This window comes from Hemicordylus capensis, chromosome 11, assembly GCF_027244095.1.
Source record: "Hemicordylus capensis ecotype Gifberg chromosome 11, rHemCap1.1.pri, whole genome shotgun sequence".
NCBI lineage: Eukaryota > Metazoa > Chordata > Lepidosauria > Squamata > Cordylidae > Hemicordylus > Hemicordylus capensis.
In genome coordinates, this window is record NC_069667.1 from 10,105,547 (window position 1) to 10,125,878 (window position 20,332).

Sequence of the window (20,332 nt, forward strand, 5' to 3'; positions counted from 1 at the left end):
CTCCCGGTCCTCCCCAAAGCCACGCTTTCGCTTTTTGCGTCTCAGCGCGCTCCGCAGTTTCCCAAACAGTCGAGCCTGCTGCCGGCCAGATCCCGCGGAGGGCGCGTCTCTCTCCCTCTCCCACCCGCAGATCCGTGCTGCTTCTCCCCGCTAATTAGCCCGATCTTGCCGTTCTTCTGTTTCTCCCCACCTTTCGGGGAGGCAAATATATAGATACGCCTTCTCTTTCCGCGCCCCCTTGCCTTGGGGAGGCATGCGGAGCCCGAGAGGTCTGCTCCCGCTTTAGGATGCTGCGCAAGGCGACGGAAGAGGGTTGAGCTGGCCGGGCACCTTCGAGCTGGGCTACGATTTGGAGGGGGGGGGTTTGTGGGGTGGGGGCAGAGGAGGGGGATTCCCTCCGATTTTCTTTTTTTCTTTTTAATTATTATTAAAAGCATCGCAGTCTGGCCGGGGGGTCATGGCTCTCAGCTCCAGGGCGCACGCTTTCTCTGTGGAAGTTTTGGTCGGCAGTTCTGCAAAACATAAACTCCGAGACCTGGAAGAGGAGCGCTCCGAGAAGGAAGCCGAGGGCACTGTCCGCAGAAGCCAGGCGCCAGGTAGGGATGCCACCAGCCACCCCACCTTCCGCCTCTCTCTTGCCTTTTAAATTCTAGCCGGACGCCGTAGTCCGAGCCTGACCCGCGGAGCGATTGGCGTTGCCGGTGCCAAAGGCAAGCTTTGGGATCACACAGGGCTCTTCCGTGCACGGAAGGGGGAGTCCCACTGAGGTCAGTGGAGCCTTCTCCCGAGGAAGCCTGCGTAAGAGGGCAGTCGTTTGGGGCCTCCTCCTGTGTTTTCTTCCTCGGAATTCAGTCCCACTAAGTTCGATGGGATTTACTCCCAGTTACCGTGCATTAAAATGAATATTCAAGAAGGACGTGAGGAGAGGGGGAAAAACATTTTATCTGGCAGGGGGATTTACTTACTTATTCCTGTTATTTATATAATGGTATATTATATAAATATAAGAGAAGCACTACTTTGAAAGGTGCTTCTGACTTCCCCTTCTGTTTTGGCACACCCTGAAGAAGAATCATGTGTAACCCCAAAGCTTGCCGCTTTGCGTATTCAGCCCCTGGCTGGGTCCAAAGCGCGCTGAGAACCAGAGAGGTTACTTTTCAGCCAGTTTGGGGCCAAAATGCAGGGCAAGAAGCATTTCTAGAGGGGTCGGGCCAGAGAGGCCCATCTTCCTCGGAGTGGTCTCTAGAAATAGAAACGGGATTCCAGGGCGGCCTTTTCTGGGTCTGGCATAATTCTACAAGCATGAAATTCAACGAAATTCAGTGGAAGAGAATTCCAGGAAAATCATCCCAAAGAAGTCGTTTCAGCAGAACTTAAGGTTAGATTTACACCATTGCGGATTTACACATTACACCGTTTACACATCCCAGCTTCTTTCCCTTCCCCATTTTCTCTTGGAAACAAGTGATGAGAACGGAAGTAATGCCAGCTGCACGTGTGAACTCGCCCTTTGCTACTTTCCAGGACTGAGAAACGGACAAATAGATATATACGATAGGCAGCAGACCGCCCCTGTCTTCTAATTCAGGAGGATGTTGTCGGACTACAAGGCCCATCATCCCCTTCAGCCATGGCCTTTGTGGCAGGGGGATGATGGGAGTTGTAGTCCGACAACATCTGGGGAGACTCAGAATTCGGTGCCCCTGTTCTAGACTAATCGCTAGAGCTATTGACACAGAATTTCTTTGCCTAGACGTCTTGTAAATGCTTCTAGTGTGCGTATCTTTGGCGCCTTCTCAAAAGCCTGAGCCCGAGTGGCCCTGTATTGCTTTCTCCGCAGAAAAGAAACGCAAAGGGGAAATGCCGGCGGCGGCTTCTCTCTCCGAGGAAACCAGAGAGGCAGCTGGCGAGATCCAGGTGGACTTGCAAGGGTCGGAACTCTGGAAGAGGTTTCACGAGATCGGCACCGAGATGATCATTACCAAAGCCGGGAGGTAAGAGACGGGATACGGGAGAAGCGCGTGGAACGGGAAGCCACGTGGCGCGAATTCGGGCTGTCTGTTCCTGGAGACCAGCAATATTGGCTCCAAAGAGAGCTGCGGAGTGTGACTTTTCCACTAGCTTACTGGGGTTTGTGTCTGCCTGTGAGTTAACCAGTTGTGGTAGAAATGATGGCGATAGATACCAGAGAGACCAAAATTTTTTTAAAAATAAAGTGCAGAGAAAGTGTGTGGGGGGGAGAGAAATGGGGTGGAGAAGAGAGAGAAGAACACAGGAAGGAGAGTAAGATGAGGAAGATGGATGGATAGATGGATACCAGTGGTTTGGATGGATACCAGTGGTTTCTCCAGCGATCGCACCTTTACATTCACGGTTCTGTCTTTTATTCTCCCTGGGAAACGATCCAGGCGGAGTACTTTTTATTAACAGGGATAACCAAAAATCCCACCCTACCTTTATTTATTGGCTGTGCTGCCCCATAACGATTGCTCTCTACTTTTTCGTTCCAGTGGGAGAGATTTAAGCGTCTTCTTAACTCTCCCATGGACACCAGCATGACCTCCCGGACTGGGAGATCACGTGATTTTTCGAGCCTTAGGTGACCTTCGGAGATCAGGATTCCCCAAGATCGAAGGCAGATTTTCCGGTCATCATCGCTAACCACGAGTTAAATCATCGGGGGTTCAACTGGACCAGTTCAGTTTCCGATCGATCTACCCATTTAAACTGGGTGCGGGACCCCAAATTCGTTCTTAGTTTCTTTTATAATTGAACCGATGGCTATAATCGGGAAACCAAACCTTTGGGCTTCAAAACCCAGCCCAAATGGTTCCATATAGGACGCGGTATGGCTTTGATAGAGAAAAACCGGATTAACTAGTAAGAATTCGAATTAAAGGACTTGGAAGTATACATGCCACGCTAGCATTCCGACATAACAGAAACCTCAAATCGGATGCCGGTTAATTCCCCTCCGCCCCAACATTCAGGTTTTTTCTTTAGAAAGCCCATTCATTTGAAATTAAATCTTTAAAATGTAAACGCGAACCTCCTAGTACCGTCCCGGCTCCAGGTTTCAAGAACGTCCTCAGAGATGCGGCTGATCGCGAGACTTTTCCGCCCCTCCTTCCATCCACAAATCCCTTCTGTTCCCAAATGCATGACTTTGAATACTAAATAAAACTTCCGGGACTTAATTTGCATATGGATCGCGCTATAGTCAAAGAGCTAAGGTGCAATCCGGTGTGGGATTTAACTTTCGTGCAAATCTGCACGGGATCCGCCGGTCACTGAGAAAGGGAGAAAGCATTACAGAAGTACGCTGTTTCTGTCGCCAGAGATGTATATTGTGGGGATTCTAAAATATCTTTCAAATACACTTATTCCAACAGGAATTATTCTCAAGGAGGCGTTTAGGATCCCGGGGGGGGGGGGATCCTACAGGATCGACTTACTCCCGTGTGAGCGTGTAGGAACTTTCTCCCAAGTAGGCGCGTAAGATTCTATTCTAAAATAGTACCTTTTAAATACACGATTCCGATGGAATTTACTCGCAAGCAGGCGTGTGTTTAGGGTAGCAGTCTTAACTAGGAAAGGAACCGAGGTCATGGATCAGCCTGTTTACCTTAGTTTCTGAGGAGTCCAGGTCAGACTGAGATATATCCCTTTGACGGATTAACATTACTTGTCTCAGAAGAGCTCTGTGTAACCCTTAAGCGTGCATTTTGGAGATCTGTTGGCCTGGGGCAGACAGGCGGGCCTTCATTTATTTAGCTTCTATTAGATCGACTATTTGCTTTTAACGAATGAGATCTGCCTGTTAAAGGTTAACACTCTCGGTCAAAGCAGGACTCAACCTCGATTTATTTTTAACGCGGATTTCAGTTGGGTTCCAAAACAGCCTCGCTGGAGAACTGATGAGAAGAAAACTGACCCCTGACCAGTTATAGATTCGGTGATTTAAAACTCCCAACTTCGTTACACCCACTTTGAAAACCTACTTTTACTTTTCTCCATTTCCGTCCCTTCCGGGATGTTTAATTTTTTTTGTAAATGGTTTTGTTTTAGGTAAGGGATGAATCTGCCCCAGACATATGCCTGATTCATTCACCAAACTTGGTGAACCCAAAATCCAAGTTTGGTCCTATCCTTTATTAGCTTTAACCTACTGTTAATGTATCAGGTCTTCCAAGTGATGTGTCAGGGATTCTCAAACATGAGTAATCAGATGTTGCTGGACTACAACTCCCATCATCCCCTGCCATTATGGCCCTCTGGGTGATGGGTGCTGTAGTTCAACATCTGAGAACCCAAGTTTGGTTCTCAACCCATTAGGATATAGAACATTTTGAAAAGCAAATCCATGTAAAATGACTGCCACCCTGCTTTTAAGAACTTTTAACTGGGTCTACCACAATATTCATTTTAACACAAATCCTCGAATCTGTTGTTGTTCCTCCTAGTTGTAGGTTGAGTAGCACTACACCTAACAGCAGCTGCAACTAGGTACATTGGCTGACATGAGGAACATTACTCCACATAGTCCCACTGAAATTAAAAGGACAGATTAGGCAATGCCTAACTTAATTTCAGTGGGACGACTCTGAGTAATTTTCCCCAACATGGCAGCTGTTATTACTACCAAGCATGGTTTGGGGGTTCTTGTTACTCAGTATATTTATATAGTGCTTTTCAACATCAGCAGAACAGATTCTCAAGGCCTTTAGATACCATGTGCAGGCACACACTTGATGATACACAACCCTTTACATCCTGCTTACATAAGAACCGCCCTGCTGGATCAGGCCCAAGGAGGCCCATCTAGTCCAGCATCCTGTTTCACACAGTGGCTCACCAGATGCCGCTGGAAGCCACAGGCAGGAGTTGAGGGCATGCTCTCCCTCAGGATCCAGCATCCTGCCTTGGAGGCTGGAGGTGGCCTAGAGCCCTCCGACTAGTAGCCATTGAGAGACCTCTCCTCCATGAAGTTATCCAAGACCCTCTTGAAGCCATCCAGGTTGTTGGCTGTCACCACATCTTGTGACATCCTGCTCATACTACTACTACCACCACCACACACATTTTCTCAGGAGTAGTGATAACTTTTGTTTTCCATGCGGGTGGAGGTGTTAATCATCTCCTTCTTCAGGTACTGTCTCCTTCTGGAAGTTAGCTATCATTAAGGCTATTCTGACTTTAGATGCCTCTGCTCTAAAAAGTCGTAAGGATGTGCATCCAAACCATTCCCACCAATTTTTTCAGCCAGGATGTTCTTTGTCATCCGACACTACTTCTTCCTTTAATCTTCCCCTGCGTGATTAAGTGCAGTAAGGAGTATTTCCTCCCTCTAATAACATTTATTATTATTATTATTATTATTATTATTAGTAGTAGTAGTATTAATTTACATTTATATCCCACTTTTCCTCCGAGGAGCTCAGTACATGGTTATGTTTATCATCACAACCACCCTGTGAGGTAGGTTAGACTGAGAGATACATGACAGGCCCAGAGTCACCCAGTGAGTTTCATGGTTGAATGGGGATTCGAACTCGGGTCTTCCCAGTCCTAGTCCAACTCTTTAACCGCTGCTCAAGTTTTCTTCTCTTAATGATGTTAATTTGCTCTTTCTCTTTTGTCATTCTTCTCAAAATCTCCTCCTTGGTAATTCTATCTACCTGTGAGGTTCTTATACTGGATATATCCAGAACTGCAATCTGCAACACGTTAATTACAATTACTAGTAGCAGTAAATAATGTGTTGCAGAAAATTAGGCTTCCTGAGAAAGGTGTAGCTATAATTGAGCGAATGGGTTCAAAGACCCTGGGTCCCCTAGGTCCTGAGGGCCCCCAAGCTCCACCCCTCTCTCTTTTATTCATTATCTCCCTCACTCCGAGGGATCTCTGGGAAGACTATCTATGCTGGATTGGGCAACAGAATCTTCTCTCAGAACTTCCATAGTATTAGGAGTAAAGTAAATGACTCACGACCACAGAGCCCTGTGGTTGTCTTTGGTAGAATACAGGAAGGGTTGACCATTGCCTCCTCCTGAGCAGTATGAGATGATGCCTTTCAGCATCTTCCTATATCACTGATGCCCGATATAGGTACAAGTGGGGATTCCAGCCGGCAAACTCTTGCTTGCTAATCAAGTCATTTTCATCCCTGCACCATTAGCCTGATAATTAGGAACATAGCCCTATCCTGAGTCAGACAATTGGTCCATCTAGCTCAGTATTGTCTTCACAGACTGGCAACCGCTTCTCCAAGGTTTTGGGCAGGCATTGATCTCAGCCCTGTCTTGGAGATGCTGCCAGGGAGGGAACTTAGAACCTTCTGATGCTCTTCCCAGAGCGGCTCCATCCCCTGAGGGGAATCTCTTACAGTGCTCACACTTCTAGTCTCCCTTTCATATGCTACCAGGGCAGACCCTGCTTAGCTAAGGGGACCAGTCAGGCTTGCTACCACCAGACCAGCTCTCCTCTCCTCCCCTAAGCAAGAACCAAGGAAGTGTCTATAGGGTCCGGATGGACGGTCACAAGCTAGCAGCCTTGCGCAGCGCAATCCTATTCACAATCACAAACCTTCCTTACTCGCAAGTAAGCCCCACTGTACCCAGTGGGGCAGACTCCCAAAGGGGGTTCAGAATCGCAACCGTCAAGATCCCCACTGATCCCCACATGGATTGTAGCGTCCACCCATGGAGGCTTCAGTGCAAAATCGCTATGTGCCACCCCACATAGGGGTCTTGCACTGAAGTCCCCTTGGATGGACGCTACAATCCACACGAGGGGGGATCCCGCGAGGGGTGGTGCTAGCTTGCACTGAGCTAGGGGCTCTTCCTTTCGGAATCCGCCTTGAGCCCCCGACAGGGCGGACTCAGACCCATCGGCATGGATGGGATTTTCTTGGGAATAAATCTGTTTTGGGTGGCGGCATCTGTTTTTGGTTTTTTTGCAGGAGGAGGGCTAGTAGGTAGCGCATATTCCTTGCCTGTTAAAGACCCGCCTTAAGCCCCAGGGATAGCGTGGGAAAGGGATGGCCGCAAAGCCCACGCCTGCCTACCAATGAAATCCTGCTTGCTTCCCATCCCCGCAGGAGGATGTTTCCCTCGGTCAGAGTGAAAGTGAAAGGGCTGGACCCCCTGAAGCAGTATTACATCGCCATCGACGTGGTCCCCGTGGACTCCAAAAGATACAGGTAAACGCGGGCGCTTCTCTGCTGCTTGAAGGACCGCCGGAGCGTCCCTCCCCAGACGGTGATTTCACTTTCCTTCTTCACGGGAAGGGCAGGTGTGCGTCCACAGATCCTCCAGATTTACCCCGAAGTCGCTGCGAGCTATTTGGAGCATTCTCAAACACTATTCGAGTTTTTCTTTGCGGTTAGAGCTGGTTCGGATCGGATTCCATTTTTTGCATCGGGTTTTTTGGGGGGGCAATTCGAACTCGCAGTAAAGCCTGGTAGTAAGCCTGTGGTGTCTGGGAAAGCTCCAGGCTAAGTTACTCACGAGTAGTCTCACTGACATGAAAGAGACTAGTTATTGCCCCGGGAGGGACGATCCAGCTTCAGTTAGGCACGTTTGATTGCCGGTGATGTCAGATGGGAAATGTTTAAGCAGGCATTTCTCTCCCCACCTTCCCCAAAATCAAAATCAAAAGTGCTTTCTTTTAGCTGAATGGTGCCTGGGGTGTGTATTCTGTTTCTCAGGTCTCTTCCCCTCCCCACCCACTCTCCGATTCAGTTATGAAATGACCTTTCTTTCTTTCTTTCTTTCTTTCTTTCTTTCTTTCTTTCTTTCTCATATTTTTATACCACCTGATATGTACATCTCTAGGTGGTGTACAAAATTTAAAATATTTAAAAATCCTGTCAAAAAGTCAATCATGACCAAGATTGACTTTGGAAACAGTATAATGTGTGAACTTGTATCTTCTGTGAACTGAAAAGAATAGCCCGTTTTTCCTGCGCTTTGCAGCCCTCCTGGGGTTGCTTTAAAAAACACTAAAAAACACCCCAGAAGTGACAGAAGGGGGGGGGAATATACAGATTAATCTCTCTTTTAAAAAAAAAAGGAAGTTGGGCATTGGAGAAAACTTTCTCAGGACCCAACTTTCCCACCCTTGAGTAATTCGTCATTTTTTAAAAAAATTAATCTTGCAAGCTGTGTTGTTATTGTTATTTTATTTTACATTTATATCCTGCTCTTCCTCCAAGGAGCCCAGAGTGGTGTACTACATACTTGAGTTTCTCTTTCACAACAACCCTGTGAAGTAGGTTAGGCTGAGAGAGAAGTGACTGGCCCAGAGTCACCCAGCTAGTTTCATGGCTGAATGGGGATTTGAACTCGGGTCTCCTCGGTCCTAGTCCAATACTCTAACCACTACACCACGCTGGCTTATAAAGCAGGCTTCTCACCCTTGGGTGCCCAGATGTAGCTGGACTACAAGTCCCATCATGCTCAGCCTGGCGGGGGATGATGGGACTTGTAGTCCAACTACATCTGGGCACCCAAGGGTGGGAAGCCCTGTTTTAAACAACTGCTTTGGAGAAGAAGCAGAGACTGAGGGGAGGGAATGGAGCTCTGAGCTCTGTAAAGCAAGAATACTGAAAGGGATCAAAGAGGCTTCAAAACGAAGCATGCCCCATTTCTGCAGGTTCTGGTTTGGCACAACTGTTAAAGAAATGACCAAGCAGCCACGATGTCTCAAATTATTTACAAATTCTGCAGAGCCTAGAATGACAACAATAAATAGTATTTTAGAGGCAAGGGAGAAGCATAAAGTTAGAGTTAGACAGGGGCCTTCAGTTCCACCAGTTGTAAGTTGACAGAGGTGTTACACAGGGTCAGGGAGTTATTCACACACAGCTTTGTGCTGTGGGGTAAATGTTGAGCGAAGCCACTTTGAATCACACTCGTGGCATTGAGGGAAGCAGCCCCTCCCCTCTGCTCTGGGGTTTTGTTTTGATGTAAGTTCACATGGCATACCTCTGTGTTTTCCTTCTAGCCAATGGGGTGGGGAGATTTCTAAAGCCTATATCTGCATTCCTAAAAGAGTGTATCCCTCTTATCATGTTAATGATTCAACGTCAGTGCCTCTCCCTAATTGCTCCGGCGTTTTCAGAAAAAGTCGCTTAAAACCAGCATTTTAAAAACCCGGAAATACAACAAGATAAGCTAGAATTCAGAAGACAAAGCCCGATTTGTGTGTGGAGTGCTTCCAGGGATCTCGAATGGACTTCGGGGTAAGTTTGGCTGGTGTGTGAATGCACACACTCTCTTCCAGAGGAGATTCAGGGTAACAGCCCAGTCTGTAAAGCCTCCTGGTGAGGTAAAGTAGGCTGCTATCCTATGCTCACTTATCTGTATTTATATATTATTGATTTATTTAGCACATTTCTATACCATCCCATATAAAAATCTCCGGGTGGCTTACTATTTAAAACATGACAATAAATAACCAAATTAAAACCATTTAAAACCATTCTAAAACTTAAAACTTGAAAACGACGGACCGAAAGCCTGATTAAACAGGTATGGCTTGAGATTTAAAATGGAAGTTGGGCATGGGAGAAAACCTTCGCAAGACCCAACTTTCCCATCCCCGAGTGACCCCTTGGTGATTTGTACCAAACAGGTATGTCTTCAGATTACTTGGGAGTAAGCCCCACTGATTGCAGTGGGTTTCCTTTCTGAATAAAAATGCAAAGGCTTGGCACCCATGTGTGTGAAAGGGATCTCAGAAAAAAGCTTGGTTTGGAGACTAAAATAAAGCAAGGAAGACCACCCTCCCTTCTCTGTGTGTATTCCACTGTCCTTCCAATCAGATCAGTTTTGCTCTGAAACGGAAACTTTATTTTAGTACATGACCAGAAAGAAGAAAGAAAATACAATTTTGCCCTCTTTTAGGAAGCTGCCTTATACTGAGTCAGACCATTGGTCCCTCTAGCTCAGGATTGTCTACCCAGACAGGCAGCGGCTTCTTCAAAGTTGCAGACAGGAATCTCTCTCGGCCCTATCTGGGAGATGCCAGGGAGGGAACTTGGAAGCATCTGCATGCAAGTAGGCAGATGCTCTTCCCAGAGTGACCCCATCCCCTGAGGGGAATATTACAGTACTCAAACATCTAGTGTCCCATTCAAATACGAAACAGGCTGGAGCCTGCTTAGCAAAGGGGACAATTCTTGCACCCAAGCCAATGTCCACCTAGTCCTCAGCTGGAGATCCTCCTCCTCTCACCATCTGTCCGTCTCCTGCTTTGGTTTGAAGGTACGTCTACCACAGTTCCCAGTGGATGGTGGCTGGGAACACGGACCACTCCTGCATCACTCCCCGCCTCTACATCCACCCGGATTCTCCTTGCTCCGGAGAGACCTGGATGCGGCAGATCATCAGCTTCGATCGGGTGAAACTGACCAACAATGAGATGGACGACAAAGGGCATGTAGGTGTGGATTTGGGGAAGCCCTTTTGGGACGGTGAGGTGCTGGAGGGGAGGGGGTAGCTGAGAGGCAAGAGGCAACTGCACCCAAGAGGCATTTGAACTCAGGGCCCAGCTGCTGCATTTTCCCAGCCTGGGATCCTCCATGGAATGGAAAAGAGAGAGGGGTCTCTGTGCATGTGCAGAGTGTCCTTCATCCACTGTTAAATGCAGGGGTTCAACTATGAAGTGCACTAGTGCCAAGGGAGGGGGGATATTGCTTGGAGGTAGAGCGTCTGCTTTGCATGCAGAAGGTCTCAGGTTCAATCCCTGACAGAGACTGGGAGAGACTCCTGCCTGAAACCTTGGAGAGCGGCTGCCAGTCAGTGTAGACAATTCAGTAATTTAAAAAACCCAGTTGAAGATGAGAGTTAAGATGGACTTACATTTTCACTCATGCTCTAAAAAGCACGGAAATTCTAAGTTAAGGTTCCCATCTTAACTTCCACGCCATAGATGCTTCGAAGACGTTGTCCAATCTCATATATCATGCTGACTTTAGAAATGAGGCTCCATGTATCCACACTTTGCCTTGGTCCTTCAGCTGGACTTTGGGCTGGGGTTGCATCCAGACAGACATTCAACAGGTGCAGCATCCCCAATTACTTCCTAGAGATGCCCCTGATGCATTTCTGCCTGGTGCACCTCTACAAGGCACAGTGCTACCCCAAACGGCCACCTATTTACCTGCAGTCCTAAAATAATCTGCAATAGATTATAAATAGGCTGTTTCAGTCCTGGAAACTTGTCCTGGCTGCCCCCAGGAAAACTCCTGGGAAAATGTGGGTTCATGGAGCCTCAGTTCTAAAGCCAACATGGTATAGAAAGCTGTACAAAGTCTTTTCAGTTTCTGTGGTGTGGAAGTGAAGATGGGGACCTTAACTTGGAATTTCCATGCTGTTTTGAACATGAGTGAAAATGTAAGCAATTCATGCTAGCTACCACAAGACCAGCTCTCCTCTGGGGTGTTAAAGCTGTGTGGTTGTTGTTGTTTTTTTAAGGGGGGCATAGTCTGCTAACTCTCACACACACCAGTGACTGCATAACTTTCCCCATTTGCAATGATGGCGCTCTCACTCAATTTTTCAATTTTCCACCTAGAAATCCGCCCTTCCCAAAATTCACAGCTTAAAAACCCAAAGGCTAGGACATTATCAGACATTTTGCATCTCTCCTAAACTGCAAACATAAGCAATTTTGTTGGATGTAAATCCCACTGGGCTCAGTGAAATGTACTTCTGAGCAAGAAGGCATAGGATCAGGCTTTCTGTTTGTTTTTCTTTGGAGATAAGGCTACCTCGGGGTTTTGATTTCTCTGTTTTGCAGATCATTCTCCAGTCCATGCACAAATACAAGCCCAGAGTCCATGTCATTGTCCAGGATTCCCGATTTGATCTTTCCCAGATCCAGTCTCTGCCAGCAGCAGGAGTCCAGACCTTCTCCTTCAAAGAAACTGAATTCACAACTGTCACAGCTTATCAGAACCAGCAGGTGAGCCAGGCTCGACCACCAAACCTGTAAACCATGTCAAGGTGCAACTGTCAAATGCCGCCCAGTAACGGAGAGAAATCTGGAGTTCACATCCTAACTCCGTGGGCTAGGGCAGCGGAGAACTAGGAGAGGAGAGCTGGTCTTGTGATAGCAAGCATGACTTGTCCCTTTAGCTAAGCAGGGTCCACCCTGGTTGCATATGAATGGGAGACTAAAAGTGTGAGCACTGGAAGATATTCCCCTCAGGGGATGGAGCCACTCTGGGAAGAGCAGAAGGTTCCAAGTTCCCTCCCTGGCAGCATCTCCAAGATAGGGCTGAGAGAGATTCCTGCCTGCAACCTTGGAGAAGCCGCTGCCAATCTATGAAGACAATACTGAGCTAGATAGACCAACGGTCTGATTCAGTATCTGGCAGCTTCCCATGTCCCCAGAACTAGTCTTGTGGAAGCGAGCATGAATTGTCCCCTTTGCTAAGCAGGGTATGGGAGACTAAATGTGAGTACTGTAAGATATTCCCCTTAGGGATGGGATTGTGGTTCAGTTGTAGGGCATCTGCTTTGCATGCAGAAGGTCTCAGGTTCACTCCCTGGCATCTCCAGAAAAGGCTGGGGTCCTCATCCCATTAAGCTAATAGTCATCTGAATCACCACATCTCAGAGTAGTGAATTCTGTAAGTTAATGATGCCTGGTGTGAAGGCCCTTTCTTGAGTTCTGTCCTACATTTACCTGAAGGGTAGGAGGGGTGGTTTGTGGTGATGTCATCCACCCCAGTTCAAGATGGCGGACACATGAACCTTTGGCACAATTGGGCTAACTTGTGAACTGCCTTACCGATTTGAATCAAATTTGCTACAGGTGTAGGGACACATAGGGGCGGTTCCAAGGCATAGTGATGCCATCCACCCCCATTCAAGATGGCAGACATGTGAATGTTTGAGGTGCAAGTGGGAATCAATTTGGACTAAATTTGGTACAGTTGTAGGGACACCTCATACACATAGAGGCTATTCCCAGGATCGATGGAAAGCGAGTTAGCCCACTTTCCATCGATCGTGGGAACCACCAGGTTCCAAAGTGGCTAGCCCACCTAAAACAGCCTCCCCTTAAATGAGGTTAACAGAGAGAGTGCTCCGCTAACCTCATTTTGTTGCACATTTGTTGCCGCAGCGTGCAACGACACATGAGTAGACCCCCGACCGGGAGGCTGCAAGCAGACCCTGGTCTCGGGGGTCTCTCCAGGGTGCCCCATGCACTTGCACAGGGCATCCCAGAACTCCTGGGGGCCAGTCAGCCCCCGATCCCCACCACCCCTGCCGGTTCCGTGACGGAACTGGCAGTCATGTGGGCAGCCAATCCAGCCACCCAGGGCTGCACTTTGATCGTCTGCGGGGAGAGCAGGCTTAGTCTTCTCTCCCCTTAGACCCAACAGAAGCTCTTCTCACCGATCGCGAGAAGAGCTTCATAGTTGGTGATGATGTTATCCACCCCATTTCAAGATGGTGGACGCTTGAATATTTGAGGTGCAAGTGGGCTAACCTGTGAAGTGCTTAACCGATTTGGCCCAATTTAGTCCAGTTGTAGGGTTAATAAAGAAAAGTAGGCAGATTAGTTCTTACTAGAAGACTTTGTTCCTCATTATCAGTGCCCTTAAAGAATTTCTCCAAGCTGATGCCTAAAAGTGAGATTGTAATATTCTTGAAATGCAAAGATTCTGAATGTTGCTCAATTATGAATGTGTCTAATTGAGGACAAGGGAGTCATCTGACTGTGCAGTGTAAATTATCAATAAAGACTGATAATTAATTAGAAACTCATTCATGAATATGTCTGGGTGGTATTATACCTCAAATCTTTCTCTTTTTACCATTCTAGAATTGTTCTCCTATAATAATTTTTTTTTTGCTTGGTTACAAAATATCCATAGATTACTAAACTGAAAATAGACCGGAATCCCTTTGCTAAAGGATTTAGAGACCCTGGAAGAAACAGGTAAATGGTTGTTCTTTGGGGGTGGGGTAGGGTCATCGGTCAATTGAAGCAATCTTAGTTGATCAACCATAACAGTTGATTAACTGTTTAAACATGCATACAAGTACAACCAGCCTTCTGAAAAGTGTATTTTGTTTTAGGATGATGCGTATATGCATTGTAGCAGGAACCAACGGGGTGAAACCATAATTTATGCCCAAAGGTTCCCAGCCTTTGGGTACTTGGATGCTATTGGACTAAAACTCCCATCACATACCTCTCCCACCACAATAGCCAAAGGCAGTTCTTTTCAAACTGGACTTCTTCTAGAGGAGAGATCACGGGAGGTTTATGGTGTCCTTGTAATATTTGATTTGACACCCTGCATAAAGGAGTGGAAGGAAAAGTGATGTGTCCTATGTGCCGTTGAGCGCAGGCACATTTATGAGATCTGGGTCCACCCATCAGCAGGTGTCCTAAATTACTGCATTTCTCAACATCTCAACCAGCTTTCAGAAAATAGTCCCACTTGTCTAATTTCCAAGTTTCTCTTTGTAGAGGAGTATTGGACGGACTTCTGGAATCATATCCGTGGCGACCATCGCTTACTCTGGATTTTAAGCCTTTTGGTGCAGAAACTCAGGGTGAGTACTGAATTTTCACTCTAACGTGCAGGGGGGGAACCCAAGTTGTGTGTGAACTGCTCCCCGAAAACTCACAGGGACTTCAGGGGAAATCTGCCAATATGGGAATGCACCCCCTCCGTTCCGGAGGAGATGCAAATTAAAGGGCTTTAAAAGCCCAGTGTGGAAAACTTCCTGGTGAGCATGAGTGTGATGTCCATTGGACAACGGGGAACATTCGTCTCCAGGCCCGGAGGGTCAGGGGGCCCACAAGGCTTGGGGTGTGCCAGGCACTCGTGCTCTGCAGCTGGTGCATGCACGTGCAATGTGAAGAAGCATGCTGGGGCTTTCTTTTTTCTCCTCCCCCACCCCAACACTTCCTCCTCCCCGGAGGAGGGCCACGGCCGACCGCCCCTTGCCACCCTTGCCGCGGCTCTGCCCTCTGGCCACAGCAGCCATGCAGGAGCCACCGGAGGAGGGGTTGCTTGACCCTTATCCACTGCTGCCTACAGCGGAGGAAGACGGTAGTCCTCGTGCCCGACTCTGGGCAATTGAGCCAACAATGCCGCTGGCCACAGTGGCAGCCACCCTGCAGATCTCTCTCTGCACCGAGCCTCAACAGGCCCCACCAGTAACGGCGTGGCAGCAGCCATCATGACGGTGGCGGCTGCGAGAACAGGACCAGCCCTGAGCAGCAAACTGGCCTCTTAGTGAGAAATGGGGAGGGGAAGGAAAGGAGAGTTGGTCTTGTGGCCACAAGCATGACTTGTCCCCTTAGCTAAGCAGGGTCCGCCCTGGCTGCATAGGAATGGGAGACTTGATGTGTGAGCACTGTAAAATATAAAATATATAAAATATTTCCCCCATGGGGAGTGGAGCTGCTCTGGGAAGAGCAGAAGGTTCCAAGTTCCCTCCCTGGCAGGAGCTCCAAGATCGGGCTGAGAGAGATTCCTGCCTGTAACCTTGGAGGAGCCGCTGCCAGTCTGGGTAGACAATACTGAGCTAGATAGACCAAGGGTCTGACTCAGTATATGGCAGCTTCCTATGTTCCTATGAAGGTTTGGGTGGGTTAGGTTGCCCCCCTACATCTGATGTTTTGGGGGCATGCTTGGAAGCCCCCTGGCTGCACTTTGTTCCCCGGCCGTCGGGAAGCTCACTGTGCCCCTGCTGGTGAGCCTTACTAGGGCGGCTGTCCCAGAAACAGGGAGCAGCCACTGCAACAGCCCTCTCCCTAGTAGCCAACCACCTCACCTCACTGGGCAGTGACACTCGGAGCAGGGCCTCCGAAGATCTTAAGGTCTGCGTTGGGACATATGGGGCAATGTGCTTTCTCAGGTCACTGGTCCCAAGCATTAGTGAAGTGGAGAGATGCATTCTGTTCCCTGCTTTTAAAGAAAAGGTGAGGGAGGGGCACACAAGAAGGGTGACATTTAACCCCCTGCTTCAAGGGCACAGAGGCTACGAGCCACACCTCCATTACACGCCTGTTCACAGCTCCATTTCGTGTAGCCAGCATTTACCCGGAAGTAAGTACAGCTGAGTTCAACATTGAGGAGCACTGGTCTTGTGGTCGCAAGCATGAATGGTCCCCTTTGCTAAGAAGGGTCTGCCCTGGTTTGCATTTGAATGGGAGACTATGTGTGAACACTGTAAGAAATTCCCCTTAAGGGATGGGGCCGCTCTGGAAAGAGTACCTGCATGTTTGCATGCAGAAAGTTCCAAGTTCCCTCCCTGGCATCATCTCCAAGATAGGGCTGAGAGAGACTCCTGCCTGCAACCTTGGAGAAGCCGCTGCCAGTCTGTGAAGACAATACTGAGCTAGATAGACCAAGGGTCTGACTCGGTAATAGGCAGATACCTCTCTTCCTATGAGTGAGTTAGGATTGCAGTCTTGGCTAGGATGCTGTGTTGGCGCTGATTTCAGGGAGGCATTGCCCACTTTCTGTGGTTCTTTCTGTCAGAAGGAAAAGCGGAAGGAAGGAAAGCGGTCATCATTTCATCCTGGAAGTTGATTTCCATACCGCTGACTTTGGATATGAACCGGAGGGTTTTACAGTTCTGTGCTCATCAGCACAGTAAAGAGGGAGTCGTTGTGTCTGTGGGGCCTGCGGGCTGTTTTGCCCATTGAGAATCCAGAGTCTTTGCTTGTTCTCACTCTGATTAATCAAAGGGGAATTTCATTTTCCTCTCTGCAAGCTTTAGTTCATTAATCTATCAATTAAATTGTCCAGGGCTTGCAGCTGGGATAAATACCAAGGTTCACATTCTGGGGAGACAATTACTGAACACTTGATTACAAGGAACAATCCACTTTAAACTCTTTCCAAAGAGTGCAGAAATGGCATAATGGGCATTTTAACATGGTCAACCAGGCCCACAAGAATTAATTCCAGCAACACCCCCCCCTCCAGGAATGACAGTATAAGTTAATTGCAGAATATAATTCTCGCTGGAATCGGTGTGCATTTATCACATTCGTTTAAGCTTTTTTTTTTTTACATGTCACAGAACCATTTCATAGAAGCTAATTCCAATTAAGCTAATAAATTTCATGCCAGTAGCGTACGGAGGCTGATGGCGGCCCACATGCGGCTGCCACCACCCCCTAGCCCCGCCCCCATGTCTGACATCAGATGCAGGGGCCGGGCTAGCCACACCCCCAAGTCTGACATCAGACGCGGAGGCATGGTCTCCCTCCCAAACGGGGCTGTGTGGCCTCATTTGGAAGGGAGATTGGCCCATGCTGCATTGGGCAGTGCGGGCCAGAGTGATTCTCCCTGCCTTAAAGGCAGGGAGAGCCGTTCTGGGCATTCTGCCAATGCAGAACGGGCTGATCACTTTTCTAAACAGGGCCGCGCAGCCCCGTTTGGGAGGGAGATCAATCGGCCCTGCTGCAATGGCAGCGAGACCAGAAGCGGCTCTCCCTGCCTTTAAAGCAGGGAGAGTCACTCTAGCCACACTCCCAATGCAGCGCAGGCTGATTTCGGTTCCATATAGGGCCATGCAGCCCTGTTTGGGACTGAAACAACGTCCTGCACATCTGACATTGGACATGGGGTGTGTGTCTGGGGCCGCGCTTGCGGCCCCTGATTGGTGGTGGCCTGGGTTCTTTGAACCCGTTCACCCAATGGTAGCTCCGCCCCCGTTTCATGCCTTTTCAGCTCTTTCAGATGTACTGTAGCTCAGTGGTAGAACAAGGTTTTGCATGCAGGCAGTCCCAGGTTCAATCGCAGCAGCATCTCCAGGTTGGGCTGGGAAAGACCTCTGCCTGAAACCTTGGAAAAGCTGCTCCCAGTCAGTGTAGACAATACTGAGCTGGATGGACCAAAGGTCTGACTCATAAGGCAGCTTACTGTGTTCCTAAGTTGAGGATAGCTGTAACTTGCTCTGAATCTGGTTCTGCTTTAAAAAAAAACAAACACCCACATGTTTTATTAGTATATATTACTTATGTGCTTTGATTTGTAGAACAAATGGTTTATGAAGTGGTCCACTGAGACCCCAAGCAATTTGCAAGTGGTCAGTGGGGAAAAACACTGGAGAACCTCTGATTTGGGTTGTATATGTGGGAGGAAGAGAAGAGTATCTCAGGCTTCCAGGGTCAGTGTGCAAAAAGCATCCAATTCTTTAAACAAAATCTCCCACAGAGCAGGACTGAAATGAATGGGGTGGAGAATTGGTGGCGGCGGTGGGGATTCTTCCAGCAATTACTTGCAAAAATTCATGCTCACACACCTATTTACACACACACACCCCTACCTATTTACATTTCCAATCAAAAATAAGATAGAAGGATGGCTTTCAACAGGTTGATATCTAACATTACTACTTCAAAATCCATCTGCAAAACTGTAAGGCTTCTTTAAAATATATCCTCCAAAATCAGCCTTCGAAAGTGACTTTTTAAATGGTTTAACATTCATTTAACTTCTGCCACCTAATGGCGCAGAGGGGAAATGACTTGTCTAGCAAGCCAGAGGTCGCTGGATTGAATCCCCACTGGTACGTTTCCCGTAACGGGCAGCAGTGATATAGGAAGATGCTGAAAGGCATCATCTCATACTGCGCGGGAGGAGGGAATGATAAACCCCTCCTGTATTCCACCAAAGACAACCACAGGGCTCTGTGGGCACCAGGAGTCGACACTGACTCAACGGCACACTTTACCTTTACCCTTATGTTGCCAAACTGCGTTACTGCAAGATTTCAGTTTGGCTCTAATGTGTGGATGTCCCCATAGGGCATGTTCAGAAAGAGAGGAGAGTTTGAGAGCACCGAGTCTGCTGCTGAGGACCCACTTCCAAAGTGGGAAGGTTCCTTTGAATGGGCAGCACCCAAAACTGGGTGCCCCTGAATTATAGTCTTATGAAGGAGGCGAAACACCTCTCTGTTTCCATCGTTTTGCTTTGATTCACTGTCTCCGATATCATTTCTTGCTTGCTTTATTGTAGGCAGAAGTCCTGGCTCGTCCCCTGTGACCCCCAACGGGGGGACCCCCTCTCCACTCAACGCCCTCCTTTCCCCATCTTGTTCTCCTCCAACATTCCACCTGTCGGCATCCAACCTTGGAGTCACCTGCCCGGACGCTTACCTCCACCATCTCAGTCTTCCCATCTGCTACAAGCTTTGTCCCACCGGCCTCCTGAGGCCGCCCTCGTTGATGTTCCCGAGCCACGAGAAACTGGGGAGTGCCACTAGCCCTCACCTTTTGCCTCACTTCATGGTGGAGATGCCCACCCTCTCCTCCCTGAGCATTGCTAGCGTCAAACATGGGAAAGTGGACGACTTGAATGGACAGAACCTGCAGAGACCCAGCTCTGCTGGCCATATGTTATACGGCTTGCACGCATCTGGAAATATTTTCCCATCCGGCCCCATTACCCGGGATGCCCTTAATTGTGCTCTGCATCCTCCCTATGGTTTCTATGGCTATAACTTGTCTGTGCCTTCGAGACTGATGAACACGGCAGGCCATTTCAAAGCAAACGACAGCATTCCGTCCCCGATCCGAGAAAGCAGGTGCCACCACCCACATTGGCCTTCTACAATGAACCACTGCCTCTGATGGGACTCCTAACCCTTCGAAAACCATGATGTATAAAAGCCTACGCACATCCTCTCTTTGATTCGTCCCCCAAGACTGATGGATTGTTGACCCTGGATCTCTTCACAACATGAGGGTTGCCTGTCTCATTGACCTGGGGGGTCACTTTTGTCCAATAATTGCACAGAATGCAGAGGACCGCAGAACCGCCCAAAGCAGAAAGGCTTTGTGTGTGTGTCACCGCTGCTAATTTATTCTGTTGTTTTCAGGACTCGAGTTCCTAGTCAATCTCTCCTTTTGATATTTGCACTTTGCAACAGAACTTAAGCATCTCAAGATTACTGAAATGTAAAGCGATCTGAATATTATTCTTGTGAGACTCTGTATCCCTCTCTTTCCTCTAAAGTTTTCTTTAGAGACCTTTTGCATACCTAAATGGATGCCACTGATCTTTGAGAGGACTATGTCCTGTCCCTACTTCCAACCATTCACCACTGAGTAAAGCACTTCAGCAATATTCCTGTCTTCCCATATTCTTTGCTATCATAAGGCTCCAGATAAGTTTTCATTGATCATATACACATCCTTGGTAATGAGTGTGAGGACAAATAATCTTTTCATTGCTTCTCTGCCTTACAGGGAAATATCACATTAATTGGATAAGACAGGGTTTCTTAACCTTGGGCCCCCAGATGTTGTTGGACTACAACTCCCATAATCCCCAAGC

At 48.0% G+C, this 20,332-nt stretch overlaps 1 protein-coding gene across 1 annotated transcript; it reads left to right on the forward strand.

The window, feature by feature from the left end:
* Positions 1–457: 457 nt before the first annotated feature.
* TBX22 (T-box transcription factor 22) lies at positions 458–20,082 on the forward strand. Its single transcript, XM_053274233.1, has 8 exons — positions 458–596; positions 1,841–1,994; positions 7,100–7,201; positions 10,269–10,443; positions 11,806–11,970; positions 13,895–13,959; positions 14,497–14,582; positions 19,013–20,082. The coding sequence occupies exons 1-8, from the start codon at positions 458–460 to the stop codon at positions 19,624–19,626; spliced, it is 1,500 nt and encodes a 499-aa protein (XP_053130208.1). The 3' UTR covers positions 19,627–20,082.
* Positions 20,083–20,332: the final 250 nt, after the last annotated feature.